At 30.2% G+C, this 23,011-nt stretch overlaps 2 protein-coding genes across 6 annotated transcripts in view; one reads left to right on the top strand and one right to left on the bottom strand.

Moving 5' to 3' along the window:
• Nucleotides 1-3,949, bottom strand: part of LOC130449061 (uncharacterized) — a 9,711-nt gene extending 5,762 nt beyond the window's left edge. Inside the window, exons 1-4 of one of the 5 annotated variants that reach the window (XM_056786713.1) lie at nt 3,873-3,949; nt 3,344-3,603; nt 3,137-3,294; nt 2,854-3,031 (exon numbers count right to left, since the gene is read on the bottom strand). In XM_056786713.1, the coding sequence (XP_056642691.1) occupies nt 2,854-3,031; nt 3,137-3,294; nt 3,344-3,577 (570 nt within the window). In that variant the 5' untranslated portion in view covers nt 3,578-3,603; nt 3,873-3,949. Of the gene's footprint in view, nt 1-2,853; nt 3,032-3,136; nt 3,295-3,343; nt 3,611-3,667 lie in introns of all 5 variants that reach the window. The other 4 variants (XM_056786715.1, XM_056786714.1, XM_056786711.1 and 1 more) reach the window with 4 other exon arrangements.
• On the top strand, nt 3,920-23,011 carry LOC130449060 (MMS19 nucleotide excision repair protein). Its single transcript, XM_056786710.1, has 12 exons — nt 3,920-4,096; nt 4,156-4,358; nt 6,827-7,007; nt 7,373-7,575; nt 10,504-10,647; nt 14,491-15,048; nt 16,169-16,862; nt 18,779-18,930; nt 19,967-20,070; nt 21,109-21,253; nt 22,250-22,420; nt 22,713-23,011. The coding sequence occupies exons 1-12, from the start codon at nt 4,000-4,002 to the stop codon at nt 22,899-22,901; spliced, it is 2,841 nt and encodes a 946-aa protein (XP_056642688.1). The 5' UTR covers nt 3,920-3,999; the 3' UTR covers nt 22,902-23,011.

Genomic DNA, 23,011 nt, shown 5'->3' with positions numbered 1-23,011 from the left:
GAAAGATTCAAAGGTAGTCTGTGGATGTAACTCTATATAAAAGGCATAATGATACAATTTTCTCCTTTTAGACGTCAATTTTGATACTTTTGTAAGCCATTTTTCCAAAAACTATCATATACATAGTCACAATTATTTAAGACAGCTCTATACCAAAGATATTTTTTTTAATACAACACTCAGGGCAATTACAGTTTGGGTGGACTTTTTAGGTTAACATAACCTTTTTGCAATATCTAACATGATCTGAAATACTCAACTTTGAGAATCGATTATGAATTTCAAATTTTTGCTTTTTTTAGCTCAGTTCATCTCAATTATTTTAATGATGAAATCACTTGGAGATACATTCCCTAATAATACATATTGTACATGGTCTTATTGATTATTAAATCGACGTTTTTGACTCTTTAATCAGACAATAGTTCTGTTTATATTAATTTCTCCAACTGCTCCAGTTCGTTAATGGTCAACGCGTATTTATTATGGTTGACATAAAATGAAGTAACAGACAATGGATAGAAGAGGTAAGGAGAACCTTTTCTGTGTTACAGAAAATGTCCATCAAATCCTTTACGTTAGAGAGGCGCTACTATCGCATGAGTGTAAATTTTAAATAAAGCGCTAGAAATTTAAGAATAAGGGCAGAGAAAGAAAGAAGTGATAATTGACACTTTCTTTCTTACAAATTCACAATACTTAATTAACATTTAGTGTTATCTCACAGTAGTACGTGAATAGTTTAGACTTTGTATACCAATATTTAATTAACGACTCTAGTCATTTAAAATATAAAATTATAAAATAAAAACACTGCATACTTCTCTCTAGCTAAAATAACTAAGTTCATATGATGTCTAGTCTGACAGGAGCGCCATTCTGGTCAAATTTTGAATTATAATTTACCGTCTACAAGCGGACAGTTTTTAAGCTAAGGTCTCATATGAGATTATCCTCCTTACCTCTACCCTCCATATAACAGACTAAGAAGGGATTTCTCCACTGATGCACCTGATATATTACTTGTTGTAATTGGCTATCGAAATAATTTAAAAAAGTTTCTATAAATGCATTTAAATGTATTTCAATGGTCCTTTCCAATATAGACCAAGAAAGATTGTACCGAGGTTCGTCCACGATTTTCTGATTACTGCCTCTTCAAGTACTACAAGAGTGTAGAAAATACTTACGATTCGTGGAAAACTTCTTAAACGGCCATTGACATTTTCCTGAGAAAATGAGATTTTCCAAAAAAAGTGTCGTGCTCGGATTTTCTGATTTTTAAAATATTTATAGAACAATAGATTATCATATATTTTATTAACAATTTTTTTTGGAGGTTAGCAAAGGTTCTAAGGGCTAAAATATATTTATATGAAAATGCAAGGAGAATCATCGATTTTTTCTTATTTCTGTCTTTTTATATCTTGAAAAATCACGGACTCCAAGGCCCAAGAACAGTTACAGACTAGAAGAACTCCTGCCAACATTTTTTAAGATCATTTTGAACCAAATATATTTGATCGGTTTAGCAAGCAGGAATGAGATAATTTTCCTTGAATTTTCTTAAATATATTGTAGCCCTTAGAACCCCTACAATCCTCCTGGTAAAAAATTTTGTTAATAAAATCAATGATAAACTATTGTTTAAGGAGTTTTCCTTGAATTGTAAGTACTTTCTACACTCTTTTAGTACTCCAAAAGGCAGAAATCAGAACGAACTTTAATGCAATATCTCATTGTCTAATAATTGGGAGTGCACTAATGGGCTGTAATTTATTTAAATTTAAAGGGTATAAGCTTTCCTTCACAAAGCTGATAAGACAAGGGACAATCTACCAGTGTAAATTTCAATTAATGTCAAGGTATAATAAATAATTCTTTCTTATTTCTTAAACCTTTTGATATATTTATGTTTCTGAATATTCTTGATTTTACATCAAAATTTTTTTTTTCAATAATTTTTGAATGATAGATAAAATTGACGATTGTAGATATTTCGATACCATGCACATTTTGTTTTAAATAACCTTTGATGATCCGGTTTTGGAAAACATTTTCTGTGATAATGTTAACCTTTGTCAGAAATTTATTTAATCTCTTGTCACTAAAGTCTCAAATCTATAATTGACGTATGATCAAATTTATTTTACAAATTGAGATTTATCTAAAAAATTTAATTATGTCACTAAAGTTATCAGAGCAATATGAAATTTTCCTCTATGCAAGTTAAATGTGCAAAATAAACAGATAATTAAAGTAGAATACTTCCATAATTAAATGTTCCATTGTTCAATGATATAAAAAATCTCTTATTTCCCTATTCTTGCCCGGAATTGGAGACTTTTACGCCTGTTTTCTGAGAGTTAAAAAAGCTTCACAAAAAGACGTCACATAGAAATGATTTTTTCCAAGTTTTTTCAGAGGAACACTATCATTGTGGAGGAATTACCAACTTGTGTAGCCTCGGTAAGTAAATAACTAATTTCTCACTAATGATGGTATTCTGCTGAGAAATCTCAGAAAGTAATTTTTTTCGTGATGTGTCAGATTAATTCATCTAGTGTGCAGCAACGTCTTTTTGAAAAGCTTTCAGAAAACAGGCGTAAAAATTGCTAATTCCATGCAAGAATAATCATTGAGCAACAGAGAATTTAATTATGGAAGTATTCTACTTTCATTATCTTTTGATTTTGCACATTTAACTTGCATGACTTTCTTAATTTTATTCTAATGTTAGCAGAACAACAAATTTCTCTAAAACTTGAAGAGTGACATTTTAATCTCTTCCAAATTAAATTTCAAAACTAACAAGATCAGTAATTGGTGAATTAATTATAATATAAGCCTTACCACATGATCAACCTCAATTCTAGCTGTCCAATCACCACCAGACAAACCTCCTGGTCGTTTCACAAATGATGTTACAAGTTTAAAAGGTCCATCAATAATTTCTTGAATACCAAAATTAGAGCCATCATGTTGTAACCAACCATATTTATTCAAATTATCACCTTGCTCACACCAGTGTCTTCATTGCAATATTTGATAATAGATAAGAAACAGAAAATATGCATATGAAAATTATCAATACAAAGTTATTAGTATCATGTAAGTAGAAAATAATAAAGGGTACCTTATGCCATCGCCTCCCGGACCTAGTCTTTGAGGAAAGTACCATATAAGACCTGTCACAAGAGAATTGGGATCCCTCGTTTTTAACCCAAAATAATTTCCTGGTCTGTAGCTACCCCAAAATAAATCAGGGACATCTAAACCGCTCTTAGAAACCACCTAAACAATTCAGTTAATACAAAAATTTATAAATAATGATTAGTATTACCTTTTTATAATCAAATGGCGTATTTAATCTAGTCTCTAAATATCCCATATATCCAAAACATACAGCTATACTAAGTACAATTATAACTATAAACTGTTTCCAATAATCTAATAGACCTTTCGGTTCAGAAGACTGAATTTTAGAAATACTACTACCATTACTACTGCTGCTGTTAGTTCCCTTATCAGTTTTATTGCCTCCTGAATTAGTCTGAGATCGACGTTGACGCACCATATCTTTGAAATTTTCAATAACCTATACTATAAACTAATTTTATTATAAATATACATTGGGAATCGACTAGAATAAAATTATATATTTAACCTTAGCAAACATGAGTTATTTTAGCGGTCTTAAATACAACATTATTGTGTTCGTGGCAAGATAACCAACCACTTGCTGCAACTATCATGATTGGTGAATAATTGAAAATTTGAAGAATTTATTTGTTTCTGCTTTATCACATTAAAATTAATTACACTTCCTAGTCGATGTTCTCTTACTAAAATTAAGGATGCAATATACCTACAATTGTCTTTCAAATAATTGTTTATATGTTGTCAAAATGTCAAACGCTTGTCTATTGTCATAACTCATGTGGTCGATGCGGTACATAGGTTATTGTAAATTTATATGGTTTTTTTGCAAAAATTGATATGACAACATCAATTATGGATTTGAAACGTCTCATAGATCAGCTAGAAGATAAGGAAGATTCGATTTTTAGAGAAAACACTTCAGAAATATCGAAAGGTAAAGATCAATAGATATAAAATATTTACTTAATTAAAACCCACAATTACATTTTGTAGGCATACTAGAAGATAAAATAACTATCCTTAGCTTAATAGAACAACTGGATCAATTGCTTACCGACGAACATGCCTCTAAGAGAGAACTAGGTACAACTATATTAACCGAAGTTTTAAGAGGAATTCCACTAGATTACTTAAATGTGCCACAATTGGAAGTTTTAGCTTCTTTCTATAGCAGTAAGCTCGAAGATCATCACCAGGTAAATTTAATACAATATCAATTATAGTCAGCAAAATGGATTCCCATTGCTATTATTTAATCTTTAGTTTGTAGTACGATGCATATATAACTATATTGTCACGCTTTTTCCACAAATTTTTCACCAGTAAATTACTTTTCACATAATAATTTTCAATTTAAGAACTGTATAGGTCTCAACACGTAATTTCTAAAACAAATGTTTTATATGTCCAAGATACCAGTTGTTTATTCAATAGAGATTAAATGTAAAATGAACTCTTTTTCGTGGGAAAAGGTGCATAGGCATGGGAAATTTAGTATATCTGTATAACAACAAAAGATTTTAGTTTATCTACAGTCTCTAAACATGATAACTTTGTTTTTGAATTGCAAGTAAGAGTGTAATTGTGAATGTTAGTATAAGGTAACCAACCATTTATCAACACCTAATCAGTTATTGACATCTTTTAATTTCTCGAGCAAAAATAATAAACAGCAGATTATATATAATTTCGTGGCATCCATAATTTCTCTATAATGTATGACATTGTTATCAACTACAATAGCTCTGGATCTGCTATAATAGCAGCATTTCACAAATGTTCTGCAAGCACCTAAAATTTTACTTTGTGATTATGATTGTAATTGGAGAAATTAAAGTAAGTACTTTTGAGAATTTTAATTCAAGTCTCTAAAAATTTCAATTTAAAACCTACAAAATATATTTATATGGTCGGGAATTGAAGTCAGAGTTAACCTTAAACATGAAATAAGGTATTAAACTGATATGTCAATTATTGAATTACTGAAAATGATGTCTCACCATTCATTTACAGCAGTGTAAATAATTGGTTTTGACATTTCTATTGAGATTCATATATCCTTTTTTTGCTTATATTACGGACATGTTGCCAATAAGTTTAATATCAATTTTCAATATTGGGTATCCATAACTGGTTGTAGTGTGTCCATAATTAAACATAAGGTTTTTGTTTTTTAGAGATATTAGGCCTATTAGAGATCAATTTGTTGCAGAAAATGATGCTGTAGCAAAAAAAAAGAAATAATTTCGTGATACAAGAAAAATAAATAAGTTCAGAAAAGTTTTTTCCGCGATTTACTCACAATTAAGATCTAAAGTCTTTTGCATCAAATCGGAATAAAAATACAGCAGCTGCTACATCTGAAGTGTGGCGATCATTACACTCTAAAAAGGAAAATGAAAAAAATGAAAGTTGGAAGATATAGAACAAAGAATGAAACGAGGACAAGAGAAGGTACAGGACAAAAATAATCTTGAGATAGCCAAAAATATATCAAAATTGAATAAAAAGTAACATGAAGAGTCTGATCTCAGATGAAGAGAGGCAGAAAAGTATGAGCAATCTGGGCGATGTAGATATATATGAGAGTTGGCCAACTTTATGTGAAACTGTCCAGAGAAAAAATATTTGTATAGGAGATTATATTATTGCATTTTTTTGGGGAGGTAAAAGAAATAAGAAAAGTTCTAGATACATCTGTACAGTTCAAAGGGTTTTCAAACAAGAAATTGAAGTTACATGTATGAAATTGATGAAGAATACATTTCTTTTATCAGTAAAAACTCGATATTGGGGATTTTACCAACTCCTACAATTCATAGAAAAGACAGACATAATATGATATTTCTTTACCTGTAAACATTCTATTTAATATTTTGTGATATTTAAAGTACATATGTTGTTTATTTCAATAATTTGTTGATATCTATTGTTGTTTAGATAGTTAATCAAGCTTTATATTTTTAATTTGGAGAAAAATTACTATGTATGGTCATATATGGGATGTCAATAAATAGTTTTCCATAAACATTTGGTGTCAGTAATAGGCTTTTTGTAGTAAAATTTTTCTGAATCAAAAATAATTTAAAAAACAAAATAAATGAAAAATTATTATAGCATGTTTAGAGTGAAATATTTATAAAATAATTTACCAATGAAGAAAATAAAAAAAATACTTTCTGTAATGTGTTTAAGATTATGAATAATCTTATTATCTAAAAGTGTCAATAATTGGTTGTTTACCTTAATGATACTAAATAGTATGTTCAGAATGAACACTAACTATTCTAGATATCTCAACTTTTCGACTATCTTAACATGTTCTTTGGCGGTTTTTATTTCCTATGTCTCGTGTTTCTTTTGTTTCATCATTTTCCGATTATGTATAGGTTGTTTAGATTCTTTCATAATTGATAGGTCTTTCCTGAGTTTATCTATCAAGGCCTAAAGTCTTCTTTTCCAGGGTGGATCTTGGTTTTGTGGTTTTGATTGTTTATTAGCTTCGGTTGCTTGTGAGGATGTTACTCTGTTTAATCAGTTCCTACAAGTATGGGAAACCATAATTTTTCATTGTCACAAACAATAATATAAACCATATTTATTTTACATTGATAATTAACATTTCTGTTAGTAAAAAATGAGTATAACGCAAATTATATTTTAGGTTATTCCTACTACTTTATTAGGAATCTTAACATTAATTCAATTTAAGAATTTTCCTGGGAAAAAGGTACCAATTCTACTCAATGCTATTTTCAAAAATGTTCCCTGTCAACAACAACAAAGGGCAGATAGGTACCATATATATCAGATTTTTGAATTTTCATTAAGGGAATTCAAAGAAGGTAATTATTCATCATAATAATAAAATAATTGGTAACCAGTAATTACTATAATATTAAAAACGGTACTTATCTCAAAATAGACTAATAGTATGTATAATTTAGTGTTCTAACATCAGAGAATTTTATGATCTACAATTTTTGTCTAAGGTATTTTTATGATAGATAAAACTTACCGCTTTGCTGAAAATCGCAAAAAAGTTATTTCTTAGACCTTTGACCTTGAATAATTTTTTTTCCATACACGGGAATGAAGGGGAACTGCCAAATTTGATTTTTAATTATATTATAAACAAGTTTACTGATTTTTAACTTGGTAGTCTAATTTGACCGCACTATTTATTTCTTAAACAAAATGATGATTTTAGAATTACTGGCGTTGAAGTTAGAATTTGTATATATGGTATTGATGACCATAGATGGGGAAAGAGATCCTAAAAATTTGCTGTTCTTGTTCAAATGGATGAGGCTGTTCCTTACTACTTTTTCCCTTCAGCATCTAACTGAAGATATATTTGATGTATTGGCATGCTACTTTCCTGTAGATTTTAGGGCACCTCCAAACGAAACAGTAAGTAATTTAAGCAAAAAATTATACTACCTCCCATTAGATACATTTGGGTGAATTTTATCAATTTCCATATTAACAAAATTCAGTGTTTTTGAAAATTGTCTTGCAAGTTTTCACATAATTTCTCAATATTTTGCAATTATACAAAAGATAATAATAATATTAAAATGGTATTTTGGGCACTCATCAGTTGTGACTACGAATATAGGTTTCTAGATAGTTAGTTCTTTATGAGTGAGATTATTCAAAATTTTGAAAAATGTAGTATTGATTGTAGTGAAAGTCAATTAAGAAATTCAGAGATAGAGAAATAAATGTTTGAATTTCTGCTGAAACCAACGATCCTAGTTCGGGCTAAGGAATTTCAATTTTAAAAAACATTTTCTACAAATCTATGCTTTCCATGCATCATAAATGCATTCCATCCGCTGCAATATATTGATCTCCTAGAACTCTTTGTTTAATGAAAATTCAACAAGAAATAAATATTTGGAACTGGTTCAAATAGTGACGTGCCCAGAATTTTGCTCGGGGGGCAGGAACCTCTGGGGGGCCTGGATGGTAAAATTAAATAAAAATGTTCTTAAATGGTGATGTTCTGGCCCATTTGCTCTCTGTAGCTTTTTAAGTAAGTTATTTAACTAAAAAGAAATTATTTACTTACAAAACATTGAAGTCAAAATTATTGTTTGCACGAAATATTATGGTGAGGTGTTCCGAAACTTTCTTAGAATAACATAACAAGAGAAAAAACATTCATTATATTAAAAAAATGGACAATATTGGAAGATATTTTATTTATTCATACAATATTGTTTATTTCAGTTTAAACACACAAGAAAAAAACCATTCATTATATTAATAAAAAATAATGAAATTTATTTATTTATTTAATATTGTCAATTTTAGTTTCAACATTATTTTTTATGGTTATACATGGTTATTATTTTTACAGCTTAATACTAAGCTTTTGTCGTTTTTTGTTCTGGGGGGATCCAGTCGCTCGTCTGCACGTCACTAAGTACAAAATCATATTGTCCTTACAGATCTCTTATTGTTAACTTAGAGAAATTCCGGCAAAATGGTTCTCTTGCTCACATCAAAAGTGAGGTTAAATATTATTGGGAAATAATTCAATAAATGTTATTATTTCTCAATGTGTAGTGTTTAAGTGACCCCATAGATCATCGGAACTATTTCCAAACTGATTTTTTTATATAAAACTATTATTTAAAATGAAATGTATATATTTTCATGAATTGAGAGAAATAATTTCCAACTTTAAGGTAGAATTAATTAATGATGGCTAGCTGAGGGATGAAAATGTATCTGTGTAATAAATTTGGATAATGTTTAGCAGAGAGGGATGGATTATTTGATTGCTATTGATTTTAATTACATTTGTGAGACTTAGTGTGATCAAACAATTAACAAAACAAAAAATGATCAATTATATTAATTAAAGAAATTAACGAAACAAAAAATATTAATAGAATTATATTAATTAAAGATATAAACTTTATCCACTCTATCCACTCCTTTAAATCATTTATAACTGGTATAGAATTCAATATTTAGGCAATAGTGTATTGCTATAAATAATCCTGAATTAACCCCCTAATGGTTTATGGATTTAAGCTAGGGTGGTAATAAAATTAATTTTATAATTTGCATTAAGGATGAAGATAATAAATATATTTGAATGTCAATTTCTGTATTAGTAATTTTCAAAAATGTTTCATCACTATTAGAATCTTCATTATCAAAAACTGCTTCTGTACCATCACTATATGCTACAATCTTCAATATTTCATCTGTTTTATTAGTTTGACTATCATCTGTTATTGTAAATTTTTTTCTCGTCATCAAAAAAATCTTCAATTATAGTTGGTTCAACTATATCATTAGGAGTGTTTTTGTTAAGCTTCATTTGATCAACTTTTTTATTTTTTATAGCGATGGAATCTTCATCTTTATTTACAGCACTGTTATCAATGTCAGTTTTATCATTTTTTATATTATTTTTGCTATCTATAGTCATGCAATCTATATATATTTATTCATCATTAGTCATTATATTATTCTTTAGTAGTTTCTGGTAGAAACTTTTCAATAACCCCGGTATCTTCAGTTATATTTTTCTTATTTTCAGTTTATCCAGTTCTATCAACGTCTGTAGTTTTAGTTTCATCTTCATGTTTTTTATCACTTTCAGTGATATCTTTTTGTGTCAATTAATTTTTTAGTGGCACTAATGAATTATTATAACTACTAGTGCTTTCTAATTCTTTTATTATATCATTATTATTAATTATATCTTTTTTTGGTTAGTATATTATTTTTTACACACAATATATCAATATTTATTTGATTTGCATCGATATCTTTGTCGGAATTGTCTTTCAAACTTTTCCAAAATATGATATTGACACTGACAATTTGTAGAAAACAAATTCATTTATCATATCTCGAAAATCTTTTGAAACTCACACTTATACAGGGTGTTTAGAAAAGGTTATCTCGTCTCTAGGATAAATATAGAACTGAAAAATATTTGGGATTCGCTCAGTAAAAAATTTTCGTAACGCCATCTGTATTCAAGATAAAGGGCGCCGAAGAAAAAAATTGTGTACCGTTTTTGGAATATTTTGATTTGAAAATGTATGTAAGTAATAACCGATGCTGGTTTGAAGTAATAATAAATGTATTAATTATACAAAAAATCACAAGATGAAACTTTAAAAAAAGTTATTAGTCTTTTTTATCTTGAATACGGATGTTGTTAAGAAAAATTTCTATTGATCATACTCCAAATATTTTTCTTGTAAGTTTTTTATAGATTTTACATTGAAATTCTTACAATCCACCAAATATTTTCCGATACTGTTTATAGTAGTAAAATAAGTACAAATGAATATTTTTTTTCAGATTATAACTAGAGAAGCTTTAGCTGAAGCTTTGGCTCCATGTTTATATGCTATTCCAGATTTTGGTGAATCAGGTGTAACTTTGGCATTGGAAAAATTGGATTCTTCCTTGGAAATCGCAAAAACAGATAGTTTGAACCTTTTGGTATGTAAGAATCATGTTTTTAGTCTTATATGCCTATCAGTTTAGTTACACCTTAGTTTGATTACTATATTTTCTAGTAATGGGCAGTGGACCATTCAGTTTGAAAATAATTTCCCATTGCCTTTTCATAAGTTATTGTAGGGTATGGTGGTATGGATCTCCAAGTAGAATAGCTCCTACGAGGAGAGTTAAGAGCTTTAACATTATACAATTTACCCCAAAATATGTTTGAAATCAGATTTTAATTAATAAGATGCCAAATTAGCTTTGAGTATAAAAAATGACCGTTAACGAATAGAGATTTATTCATGTCAGATATTATTCAGGACAACAAGACTTCAGAGAACTCTCTTCTACATAGCTTCATTAAACACTAGCAGTCTTTTTCTTTTATATAACACGAAACCATTGAAAATTAATACTTGCACTTCTGAATGGGGCTAAGAAATCTACTAAATGAATTCTGTTTTAAAAGTGCTCCTACTCATTCGAAAGTCAAAGATAAAGTCTGATCTCTATCAGTCGTGCATATACAAATTGAATTTGTTGCTTTGGCTGTCTACCTCGTAGAAAACAATCAAATTTTCATGTATTTAAATAGAAAATGCAACAGTTGTATTATAAATAGTTTATGAAATGCAGCCTGTTATCTCTACAATCAAACACCTGGAACAGCAAAAATATTAATATCAGCCATTATTTCATTAGTTTCATACTTTATAAGTTTGACAATTATCAATATAGTATTTTCTGGATGTTTTTTTTAGACTTCGCATACCATATACAGTGTGTGCAGAAACTCTTCTGCACACAAATCTGATGTTCGAATATCCCGTCAAAGAAAACGTCATGAAGAATTTTCTTGTTTTTTCAGTAACGAAGATGGCCTCTGTTTTTTTTATGACTATTTGAAGAAATCGGTATTCCATGTTATAAATTGAATGGCATTTTTTTATTGACAGTTCAACTAAAAGTCTGAAAGCTGTTTTACTACATGATGGGAACAGATTTCTATCAATTCCATTAGCACATTTCGTACATCTCAAAGAAAATTACGACAGTATTAAAATGCTATGGTGTGTTTTTTGGCAAGAATACAAGGTGGTTATATTAAATACTCCTGTTATCTATTCCTGTGGGATAGTGGAAATGATGCCACCCACTACATACAAAAACATTGGCCTACACGTACTGAGTACGAAGTAGGAAAATACAATATTAAATTGAAAGTAATTGTCTACGTCAAAACTATATTGATGTCACCATTGAATATTAAATTGGGTCTTATTAAACAATTTGTAAAGGCTTTTAATCATGAGTCTAAAGCAGCGTTTCTCAAACTTTTTTGATGGCGGAGCCCCTATATATTCTGATCAAATATGACGGAGGCCCGTATGGTATTTAGTTGAACAAATGTAAAATAAGTAGGAGTAAAATAATAAAACCAAGTAAAAATGCATATTTTTATTTTTAGTGTGTATATAACAAGACGAATGTGATGAATGATATTGAATTTTATTTTTACAAATTTCTTTAATATTTGGCTTTATTGAAGATAGCTGTAACCTAATATCTGGTTCGCATCCAAGTGGTTGCGGTACTTGCTTTTGGTGAAAATATATGAAGAAAATCCCGTTTCGTACAGGTATGTGCTTACAAATGGCAAAAGGACGGAAATAGCTTTTTTTGTAAACTCTGGATACTTCTCTTTAAGGCTGCACCAAAACTCTGCTACTGGTTGATTCTCCAACTTTAGTTTTAGTGAAGAATTGGAAGTCAATTCTATAAGTTTTTCGTATTCTTGAAAGCATGAAATTGGGGGCTTTTCAATTATAAGAAAAGGATTTTTATCCCATAAATACTTTTCCAGATTGGTACCCAATTCATTAGGAAAGTACTGTGTTACCGAGCTTCCCATGTTTTTAAGATGATTAGCAATATCAGTAACTATTTCTTGAGGTAATTCTTCTGTATTCGTCTCTTCACAAAATTCTTTTAATGTCGGAAAACAGTCAAACTCCTTACTTTCAACGCTACTTAGCCAAAATTGTAATTTCCTTTTAAAATATCTGCCATTTGCTGTAAACACAAATTAACTTCATTAAGTTTAGAAAATATTTCTGTTAAATAGGCAAGTCCAAACAACCACTGTTTATCAATTAATCTGCTTTGTAAATCAAAAGGATGTTCCAAAAGAAAGGCGTGAACTTCATCTCGTAACTCAAACAATCGAAGAAGTACTTTACTCCGAGATAGTCATCGAACTTCCGTGTGAAGTAGTAGAGAAGTACACCGTTACGAGAGGAAGCTGTGCGGGTAGTGGGGATGAGTAGCTCGGTTCCCGGAAATTTAGTCGCGATGGATCACTTCACCGAAGCGCAACGTGCATTCTGCATTAAACATTATTACAAAAATGGCGATTCGTGCGCTATTGTTCGACGTTTGTTTCGACGTGAGTTTAGATTACATGACATAAATCAGTGTTCGAGGGAAAGTGTGATTCGATCGTGGGTCAGAAATTACTGGTTCAATTCTGAATCAGAAGCCTACGGGACGTCCAAGATCAACAAGAACAGAAGACACAATTCAACAAGTTAGAGCTTCCGTTCAACGTAATCTTGGTCTATCGACTCGAAAGCGATCAGCCGAACTTGTGGTATCCAGAACATCTTTGCGTCGCATTTTGTCGAAAGATCTAAAATTATACCCGTATAAAATTCAACTTGTGCAGAAATTACAGCCAAATGATTTAATTTTAAGACGAGCTTTTGTTGGAATAATGTTGGAACGCTTTCAGAGTTTCAACAATATTCTGTTCTCCGACGAAGCCCATTTTCACTTAAATGGGCATGTCAATAGACAGAATTGCCGTTACTGGGCTGCAGAAAGCCCACGTGCAAAACATCAAAAGCCTCTGTACTCGCCGAAAGTAACCTTTTGGGCGGCCATATCAGCGCACGGAATTATCGGGCCCTATTTCTTTCAAAATCAACAAGGGCAATCTGTCACTGTAAATTCTCAACGATACATAGCCATGTTAACAGATTTTTCCTTTCCACAACTGCAACAATTTGAAGCTTATAATCCTAACCACAAGGTTTCAACAAGATGGCGCGATATGTCATACTTCTAATGCCTCTTTGGCGGTCGTAAACCAGATGTTTGCTGGAAAATTGATATCTCGCTGAGGAGACATTGTGTGGCCGCCTAAAAGTCCGGATTTTTAATGTGGAGGTACCTGAAAAGTAGAGTCTACTCCAATAACCCAGCCATGCTTAATCAGTTGAAGACCAATATCCGAGAAGAAATAGCAGCTATTCCCCGCGCAATGTGCCAGCGAGTTTTTGCCAATTTGAGATCTAGATTCGAGGAATGTTTACAGCGCGATGGTGCACACTTGGATGATGTTCTTTTTAAGAAATGAATTTCCCAGATGTATATCTCAAATAAAATAAAAAATTGTATGTGGATTATATTTAGTTTTTTTATTATTCTTTAAATTGGCAAAACTTTCTGACCCACCCTGTATATGCAGTGCGAGTAATATCGACAAACTATTCTACTAAATTTAACAGCGCCATTGCCTAAGGGTGCGTTCTTCCTTAATGTTGAATTATACGTTTTACAATTATGTCAAAACAATTAGAACAATGTGAATGAAATTTTTATTAATGGATACTGTCACAAAAAATTATTTTTTATATTTATTCACTCAATCCTATCAAAATTATTTTCAGTTTTCTACCTAATGGAGCCACCTTTTTTGAAAACATTCTATATATTTATTCTTGACAAAGTGTTTTTAAATATTAGGAAAAATTTCTTATAACTATATTGTTTTAGAAAGAAGGCTGTGCTACATATCCAACCTCAGTGTATATAGAAAAATCATCGGAAATATGGTCACTGATTCAAAAAGAAATTTTAACTGGCAGTTCTAATGAAATTATATCACAGTGTCTAGAAACACTTTCGGCAATTATTTCCAAAATTTCAGAGGACGAAACAGATAGGTGTATAGATGTTATGCACAACATATTTGACACTTTGAAAGGCAACTTATTACCAGACTCTCAATTATTTGAAAAATCATCAGTCATTTTAGTATATGTTGCTGTAGGATCCCAACGATCGTGTAAATATCTAATAAAAGAAATAATACCGATTTTGACCAACATTTACAACATGACTGCATATAATGATCAACGTTCCCTTATTGTTAAAACTTTAGTTGAGTTCACAAAAGTGCATTTGAAATATTACAAAAGTCTAATGAGTGAAGAAGTTCCCGAATTACAAAAAATTCCTGTAATGTGTTTAGAAGTACTCAATTTTGGAGAAAATAGTAGGAAAATTGCCTTTGAGTGCTTAAATAGTTTGATACCATATTTAACAAATGAGGTTAGTATAAAGCTATTTTTTATATTTTATTTATTATGGTGGTTGAAATTGTTGCTTAATAACACATTAATTTATTTACTGCCTCAAAACTCTTGCACTAGACTGGTTAATATTTATTAGAAACCCCCCCTTTACTATAACTCCTCAATACCTTCATTCAAAATTTATGAGACTAATAATCTCGATTCAGTAATAAATTTTTGTTTAGAATAAAAAACAAATTCACCCCTTTTTGTGCAGGGATTTTTTCAATTGTATTGATATATATATATATATATATATATATATATATATATATATATATATATATATATATATATATATATATATATATACTGCGCCTAACTGGAGCTGCATCATATACAGGTGTAGACATCAAAGAAATGATTCAATCTATTATCATAAGGATGGAATGAACTGTAAAGAAAATTATAAGTAACAAGGTAACAAAACACAGTAAAGACTTGGACTCGGGCAACAAAGGAAATCACACGCCACCACTTGGGCAAGTCTCACAGCTTGTCTTATGACATAAAAAAGGTCAAACCAAAGCGTCTGATCGGCTTCTTAAAGAACATCGTCGACGAATTTCAAACTATTAAGAACCTCGTATCTGTTTAAAAACCGCCTTGAATACCAAAATCCTATTGTACACAATAAATAATTATATTTATGGTCGTTAAAGTCACATCAATATAAATAAAAGTAAGTAATTTGCTTAACTATGACGTTGGTTCCCATTAGCGGTGGTCAGTGTACAATAAATCTTGACGAATATAATAATAAATTGACGTTAGGTAAATTTATGGGCACATGGACACAATGTACACATTTTATCATTTAACTAGATGATTAACAGATCCTAATGGTTCCCAACACAAGATCCCTTTATGGGTTACATTCGTGCAATGTTAACTAATTTTAAATAGGAAATTTTTATGTCAGAACTATATACACTGTAAAATTGGAAAATATGAAATGAGAAAGGTTATTGTCTAACAATAAATAGATGATATTTATTCTGGATTCTTTTCTTTACTTTAAACTTAAATAAATTTATAACATTAATCACAATTATAAATTCTTTATAATTAACATTTTTTCTCTGTTTCTTTTACAGTTGAAATCTACAATTTATCCAACTCTACAGTCTTCAATTTTCACAAAAGATCCACCAGAAACTAAACAACTGTTTTTACAGTGTCTTAAAACCACTGCCGTTTATTTTCCAGATGAAGTGAAACAAAACATACTTGTAGAATTAAATCCTCAAATTTCTACTTTAGAATATATTTTAGAAGCATTGATCGTCTTAATTAATTTGGAAAATTTCCGGCAGTTTGTTATACAAACTTACTTAGAAGCTATTGCACGCCCGGCATTTTCTAAAATTGCAATAAAAAACACAAGATATTTAATAGAAAAGGAACAACAAAACCAGGAACTGTTAAAAGAGTTGATAGAATTCAATTTACTACACAACCTCATAGAATCAGCGTTAGTCAATGACTATACAGACATGGACATTCTAAAAGATATTTCTGTGATTTTAAAATATTTAATGTGTTCTCAAGAAAGTTATGTTCAGAAAGAAATTCTCGATAAATATTTCGAAATTATTTTTGAAAAAATTCAACACAATCATTCAATTTTAGCAATAATGAATGGCTTAGTATTTGGTTTAAGACGAGATTTAATAGTTGACCAAAAACTGATGAACGTTTGTTTTAATTTAAGTACAGGAAGCGAAAATAATGACGTTAGGTTAATTGCCTCCCAATGTTTGGCGAATTTAACTAATAAAATGAAAGATGGTAAGTGATTTTAAATCTATGATTAATTGAAATGTTTCCTTATTTATTTATACGATTTCTATTCGTGGGGTGAATTAATAGACACTTTCTCTTACGTCCTTGATTTATTTAAATACTTTATACTACACTTAACTAACTTATATCATCACTATCACTTAAATAATTTATTAAAATTCTTCGATTACTTATTGTGCTACAGAAACTACTTATATATGCCCCAAAAGAATTATAAAAACTTCTAGAAAATAAAGAAATAAAACAAATAAATAAATAGACCTTCCTAGAAATTATTCAAAAAATTATATAATATATAAACCGCCTGCTATAATAAAAAGCTATATAAAAAAACATCAAACGAATTCCGGGTATTTCAATCATACATCGTTGACACCTAGTGAAAATAAATAAATTTAGTAGTTGTCACTTTTTCTTTCCAGTAATTGACATAGGTATGCTTAGATTAATATGTAATGAAAAGAAATACACAAATCACTGGAATAAGTACAGCGAAGAGTACTTCACTCTTCCCTGTGCCTTCGCCGGTTTAATGACCCATTTCGCGAATTTGTTCGTAACATAATTTAGACTCTAGATTGTTTGGGGCGTTTGTTTAGCTTTTCAGCCATTCCGCACCTAGTTATAGGTAGAAGATATTTTATACAGGACTGTGCTTCTCCTTGTTCTGTAATTTTTTTGAGTTTCTAGTCCCACTTGTTAAGATGTTAGTACTTCTCCTTTTAGGTACTGAAGTCTTTTGATGAAGTGGGCAGGACAACAATTAATTTGAGGCATACAATCGATTTTTATAACTTGATTTTCTCTTATGAATCATGATAAAAATACTATTTCGTCTATAAAAATGCTTGTAAGAAAGGACAATTATGACCAATATGGCTGCTTATTGAGAGATAAACCAAAAAAAATACAGAAGTCAATTTTTTTCTAATGTTTGCCTAAAAGTGACATAGAAAATTTTATTTAATTGCCACCAATGCTATTGGTATATAACGTTTTGAACTCCCTAACTTCTGAAAAGAAAATCCACGGAATTGAAAAAGGTGTTTCTTTGCTCCAGATGATTTATATTTATTGAAATGTAGGGCTTCTTAGAGTTGTGCTGGTTCTTGATTTCGTCCAAGCTTAGGGTTTTTCCTCTTTAAGCTGTTTTCCCTTGGCGGTGAGGTTAATTAAAGCTGATACAAAGTAACTATATCAGAACTTGAAAAGAATTTATTAATTTGAGCATATATGGAAGCCGTGAGTGTAATCATGTTGCTTACCGGATCTCAGATAAGATTGTATTTATACTAGATTATAATTTTACCTTTCACTGGTTCAATAAATATTGATGAAATGATGCTGAGTCGTGTAAGATCAAAAAAAAATTGTTTATAAATGCCTTTACAAACAATTGATCTTTAAAAGGATTTTCCGATAGAAGGAAAGAAATGACTCAAATAGTTTAGTGAGAGTAGCGTGTTTAGAAATAAAATATATTTTTGAACATGATCTATTAGACATTGTGATAGTCTGAAAATAACATGTATTACATAAAATAACATGTACAATAATTAGAATATTGAACATTCACTATTCCTAAGTGGATGTGAGAAAAGTTTTCATATAACTATAATGAGGAGATCTGTCTCTGTTTAAGAAAAGTATAATTATTCTCTAATAAATTTTTGAACGCACCATTTCCAGTGTATCGAAGTTCTCATTTCTGTCCTACATTTAACTGTCCAGTCCTTCATAATCAGTTGTAATCTCTTAGTCTTACTACGTTGTGATTTGATTTTTCCTATGAGTCTGCTCCGTTTCGTTGCACACCATTAGAAAATAGAATCTGCAAGATTCTTTTAATCATATGAAATTTGTTTTGGTCACATTATTTTAAAAGTTTAATTCATTTTTAGAACAAAATTTGGTCGAATTCTTAACAAAAACGAAAGAAGAAAGTTCACATTTGATGACGTCCTCATCTAAGAATATAATTTTAACATTGTCCTGGATAACAAAAGCATTATTAATGAGAAATCATTCTTACGGGCTACTATGGTTGAATTGGGTAAGAACATTTTTCACTCAATATGTATTTTTTATGATAAAATTATAAAAGAAAGTAATTTTAAATCAGAAGAGACCTAAAATCAAGAACATTTAACATATATAAAGGTATAAGAAATTATTATACTATATTATGAGCGTTCTCTTATTGGGAACGCTCGCAATTGTAAGGAGAATTTGGAATTACTGCTAGTTTCGACGTTATTACGTCTTATCAGAGCAGTTTAAGAACCCTCGTTCGGGCTTGAGACCCGACCTAAAGACAACGTCAAAAAACGATGTTAATATCGACAAAAAGGCGATTGACATCACTCTCAAATTTCAAAGGAAATATAATTCCATATTCGTCGAGGCATTAGCCAGGAGAGTAGTTGTTTTCTCCTTTGAAGAATGGCAGAATACATTTTCGAAATATTGAATTTCGAAATTATAGCAGAGGTGAATAGTAGAAATCCAAAAAATAGAGTCTAATGAGACGAAATTAATTTTCAAAAAAGATTGATTACTACCCTAAGAAAAATCCAATTACTGTCATCAGAAGTTGGTTGATAAAATATTTTTGTCTCTCTTGGCCAAATTGAAAAGGAATGGAGATCCTATAATTAATACCTAAATATTTCACTTTGTGATTAGATATTGGTGGGATTAATTAAATTCCTACCATTTTGAAGTAGTAGTTCTATTTATATTTCAATCACGCACAGTTTGCATATTTTAATTAAATTTATTTACAAGTTGTAACTTATAGGCATGTTGTCATAAAAACTTATCTAAGTTAGTGTAAAAAGAAGATCCATTTTGAAGAATACTTCTCCATTGCTGTTTCTAATTTATATACCAAGTCCTTATCGTCCTTTTAAGGCAGATTTTGTTTCATGGTGTTGAATAAGAAAAGAGGTAGTAAGTACAAAGTGAAAAAAAGTATTATAGATACTCCTCGTTTTTCTACTGCTCACCCAAATCTTATGTGCTATTCAACTTCTGATGATATATTCTTTCCGTTTATAACTTTGCATTAAAAACTATTTTTTTTGTAGTTATTAGAATTATTAGAAAAATACAATGAAGTAACCGAAGGATTACGAATTATCATGAAAGAAAATTTTGATTCAATGGGAGATGATGTTTTCTGTTATAGATCGTAAGTAAATGATATTTGAATCAATTAGTCGCTCATATGTATGGTCAATTAATGGAATTACGGTGAAGAATTGTATTGAAAAAATTGTGTTGAAAAAATTTATATTATTCAGAATTCTGTTATTTTCCATTTTAATATTTAACAAAGAATTCACACATGGCTTCCTCCCCATTACATATTCACATAAACCATAATTAGAGCTCTAAAAAATTGGTATTTTCATATGGAAATGAGATTGAAAGAATTTCTAATTAGAATTTTATTATTTCACCCAAAACCAAAATGTGACAATTTTCTTATACTAAACACAAAATAATAAAACATTTTTTACATGTATTTGTCACTTACATTGTTATTTGAATGTTTTTATGGGAAAAATTATACATTCTTCATCCACCTCAATGTCTGCTTTATAGTGTTTGATAATTTTCCAATAATAGTGCATCATAAATTCTTATACAGGCTGGTCTACATTATTTATTTGATTATAAATATTTAGTAAAAATAGGCAGGTTAGGTTACATAATACTGCAACCTTTAAGGTTTATATTAGAGCTGGTTTTGACATCTACAGCTTTCCATCAATTTCCAGAATTCTGATGTACTTGAGTATATGTGTTAGTTTCAAAGAAGTTAGATTTTCGCCTCTAAAGGTTTGTTGCCCAAAGCTTTTTATGTGTATGCTTGCAATGGCGAGGCATTCTTTATAGAGCTAGGTGAAGTAGAGTTACATCCTTCCTCCAAACTGATTGCATTGCCCTTTAACGAAGCGTGATGAGATGTAGCTGGTTTTTCTTAGACCCAAATGATTTTTGGGTCCAGCTGTGTGAATCTTTTCAGTGATTCAATCCAGAGTGCTATTCCGAACTTATTTTCTTCTACAGCAAACAAGGCTCTGGACTAATGAGCGATGTTGGTTATCTTTTTTAGATACAAATAAGTATTTAGATGATCTATTCGCTGATTAGGAACTCGGCTAGATATCTAAAATTTTATAGTTATCATTTCTTGTATTTATTTTAATATTTTTGTTTTTAGACCTCTCTATAGACAGAAAACATTCGTTTATGCAACTAATAAGATAGCAGACCAATATGATAACGATAGAACAGTATATTTAACGGCTCTTGGTTATTTGCTAGAATTTGCTCCTTCTCAGGCAGTTGTACTTCAATTTCCAAAAGTAAGTAGCTGTTGTGATTCTTTCATAAATTTATATTTAATTAATTTGAGTTTATAGATGATAACACCTCTGGTGAAGAATAATGGGCACTATTAGGTTTCACATTTTCTACAGATTCGGCATTAAAAACACACAATGAAATGATGATTGGTAGAGCAATTTGGAGGTGTTTGCTTGAGTGGAATAAGTTCACAAGATTATATTCCAGTGAAAGATAATTACCTGTGATAAGTTTTTATATAAGATTGTCATGAAATGTACATTACTATGTAAAATATACATATTTCATGACTAAAGTAAACTGTTAACCTTCAGTCTCTGAAGACAGTGTAATTGTGAGAACCATTCTGTCAACGCTTTGAACCAGGTCATCTGAAACGACAGATTTGCGCCCTTGGCCCCATTTAGCATGCACATAATTTCGGCCATTTTCAAACTTTCGACACCATTCACGCACACCATCATTCATGAAGTTTTCCCCATACACACGAGTAATTCTCCGATGGATTTCTGCAGCACTATGACCTCAGCCTGTAGAAAACGAATCACTCTCAGCGGGAGTATCAATAATGGCGGACATGTTTACGTGGCTGTAGCACAACACCGACAGACGCGTAAATGTCAAAAATGGCGGAGTGTGTAGTACGAGACCTTAGTAGTCGCCTACAGTGCATTCCCATTTTCTTCTGCCCGTGTAGCGTCTGCACGGAGCGATCGGAGATTGAAAAATAGGGGGGCGTCGCATATAGTATCCAAAATAATGAATTCATTCCATTTGGTTTACACACTGAATATATACATTAGAGTATACCTTCGATTTTGAAAAAATAGAAAATTATAACAATAAAATTTTTTGCTTAGAGATATCCAAAGAATTTTTAAAATAAGAATTTGGTTTAAAGACTGAAACTAAAAATATTTTGGCAGCAAAATTGAATAACAACTTCAAAAATTTATTTCTGTAAAAACCAAATAATATTTATTCTTTTTTTTTAGATTTGTAGGTATGTTTTATTGTGTTTAGAAAAAAGTAATGAATCTCAAATATTACAAGTCATTTTAAAAATTACCAACACAATATGTAACAATAATAGTGCCTTAATAGAACAACATTTGGAAGATTTTCTCGATAGGATATTGAAACTCACGCAGTTTGAGCTGAGCCTGGTAAGTCTATTTTATATAAAGAATTCTCGACACGTTTTCCTACATCTTGATAAACTTTATTGGTTAAAGCGAAGGTGACCAAAACTCACTTGAGCCGAGCAGAAGAATCACCAGATATTATTCTTGTAATATTACTGTATCATCTATGATTATCAGTTCTTTTATAATTCTATGTCAGTTTGTGTTTGCAAAACGTGTTAGATCATTTAAAAATTTTTGTCTCAATACACTTTTGTATTTGTTAAATTATTTTATATTAAAATGTCTTACGACACTGTGTTTTTTTTTTCAGTTAGTACGAAGGGCAGCATTGCAATGTCTTATAACGTTTACAACAACTTTTCCCGTATATAAATTATTACCATTCAAATTGAAGGTTCTTCGACAATTGGGATTGTGTGTAGACGACAAAAAGAGGCTAGTACGAAAAGATGCAATGGAAGCTAGATCTTTATGGTTCCTTTTAGATGCTCCAGTTTGATTTTTCATAGTTTATCAATTATAGTTTTTGATTTTTTTCTGATTGTTTTATTTTTATCTTATATAAAGGATTTGGGTCTCCTTTGAAATAGACTATTTAATCTGATAAAA

This window comes from Diorhabda sublineata, chromosome 9 (genome assembly GCF_026230105.1).
Source record: "Diorhabda sublineata isolate icDioSubl1.1 chromosome 9, icDioSubl1.1, whole genome shotgun sequence".
NCBI lineage: Eukaryota > Metazoa > Arthropoda > Insecta > Coleoptera > Chrysomelidae > Diorhabda > Diorhabda sublineata.
Note: the sequence above shows the minus strand (reverse complement) of the source record. Positions and strands in the feature narration are given on the sequence as shown.

Coding starts and splice junctions, on each gene's coding strand:
- LOC130449060 (XM_056786710.1), top strand. CDS start 4,000: ATGACAACATCAATTATGGATTTGAAACGTCTCATAGATCAGCTAGAA. Junction 15,049..16,168: donor TACCATATTTAACAAATGAG/GTTAGTATAAAG, acceptor TTTCTTTTACAG/TTGAAATCTACAATTTATCC. Junction 18,931..19,966: donor GGCTACTATGGTTGAATTGG/GTAAGAACATTT, acceptor TTTTTTTTGTAG/TTATTAGAATTATTAGAAAA.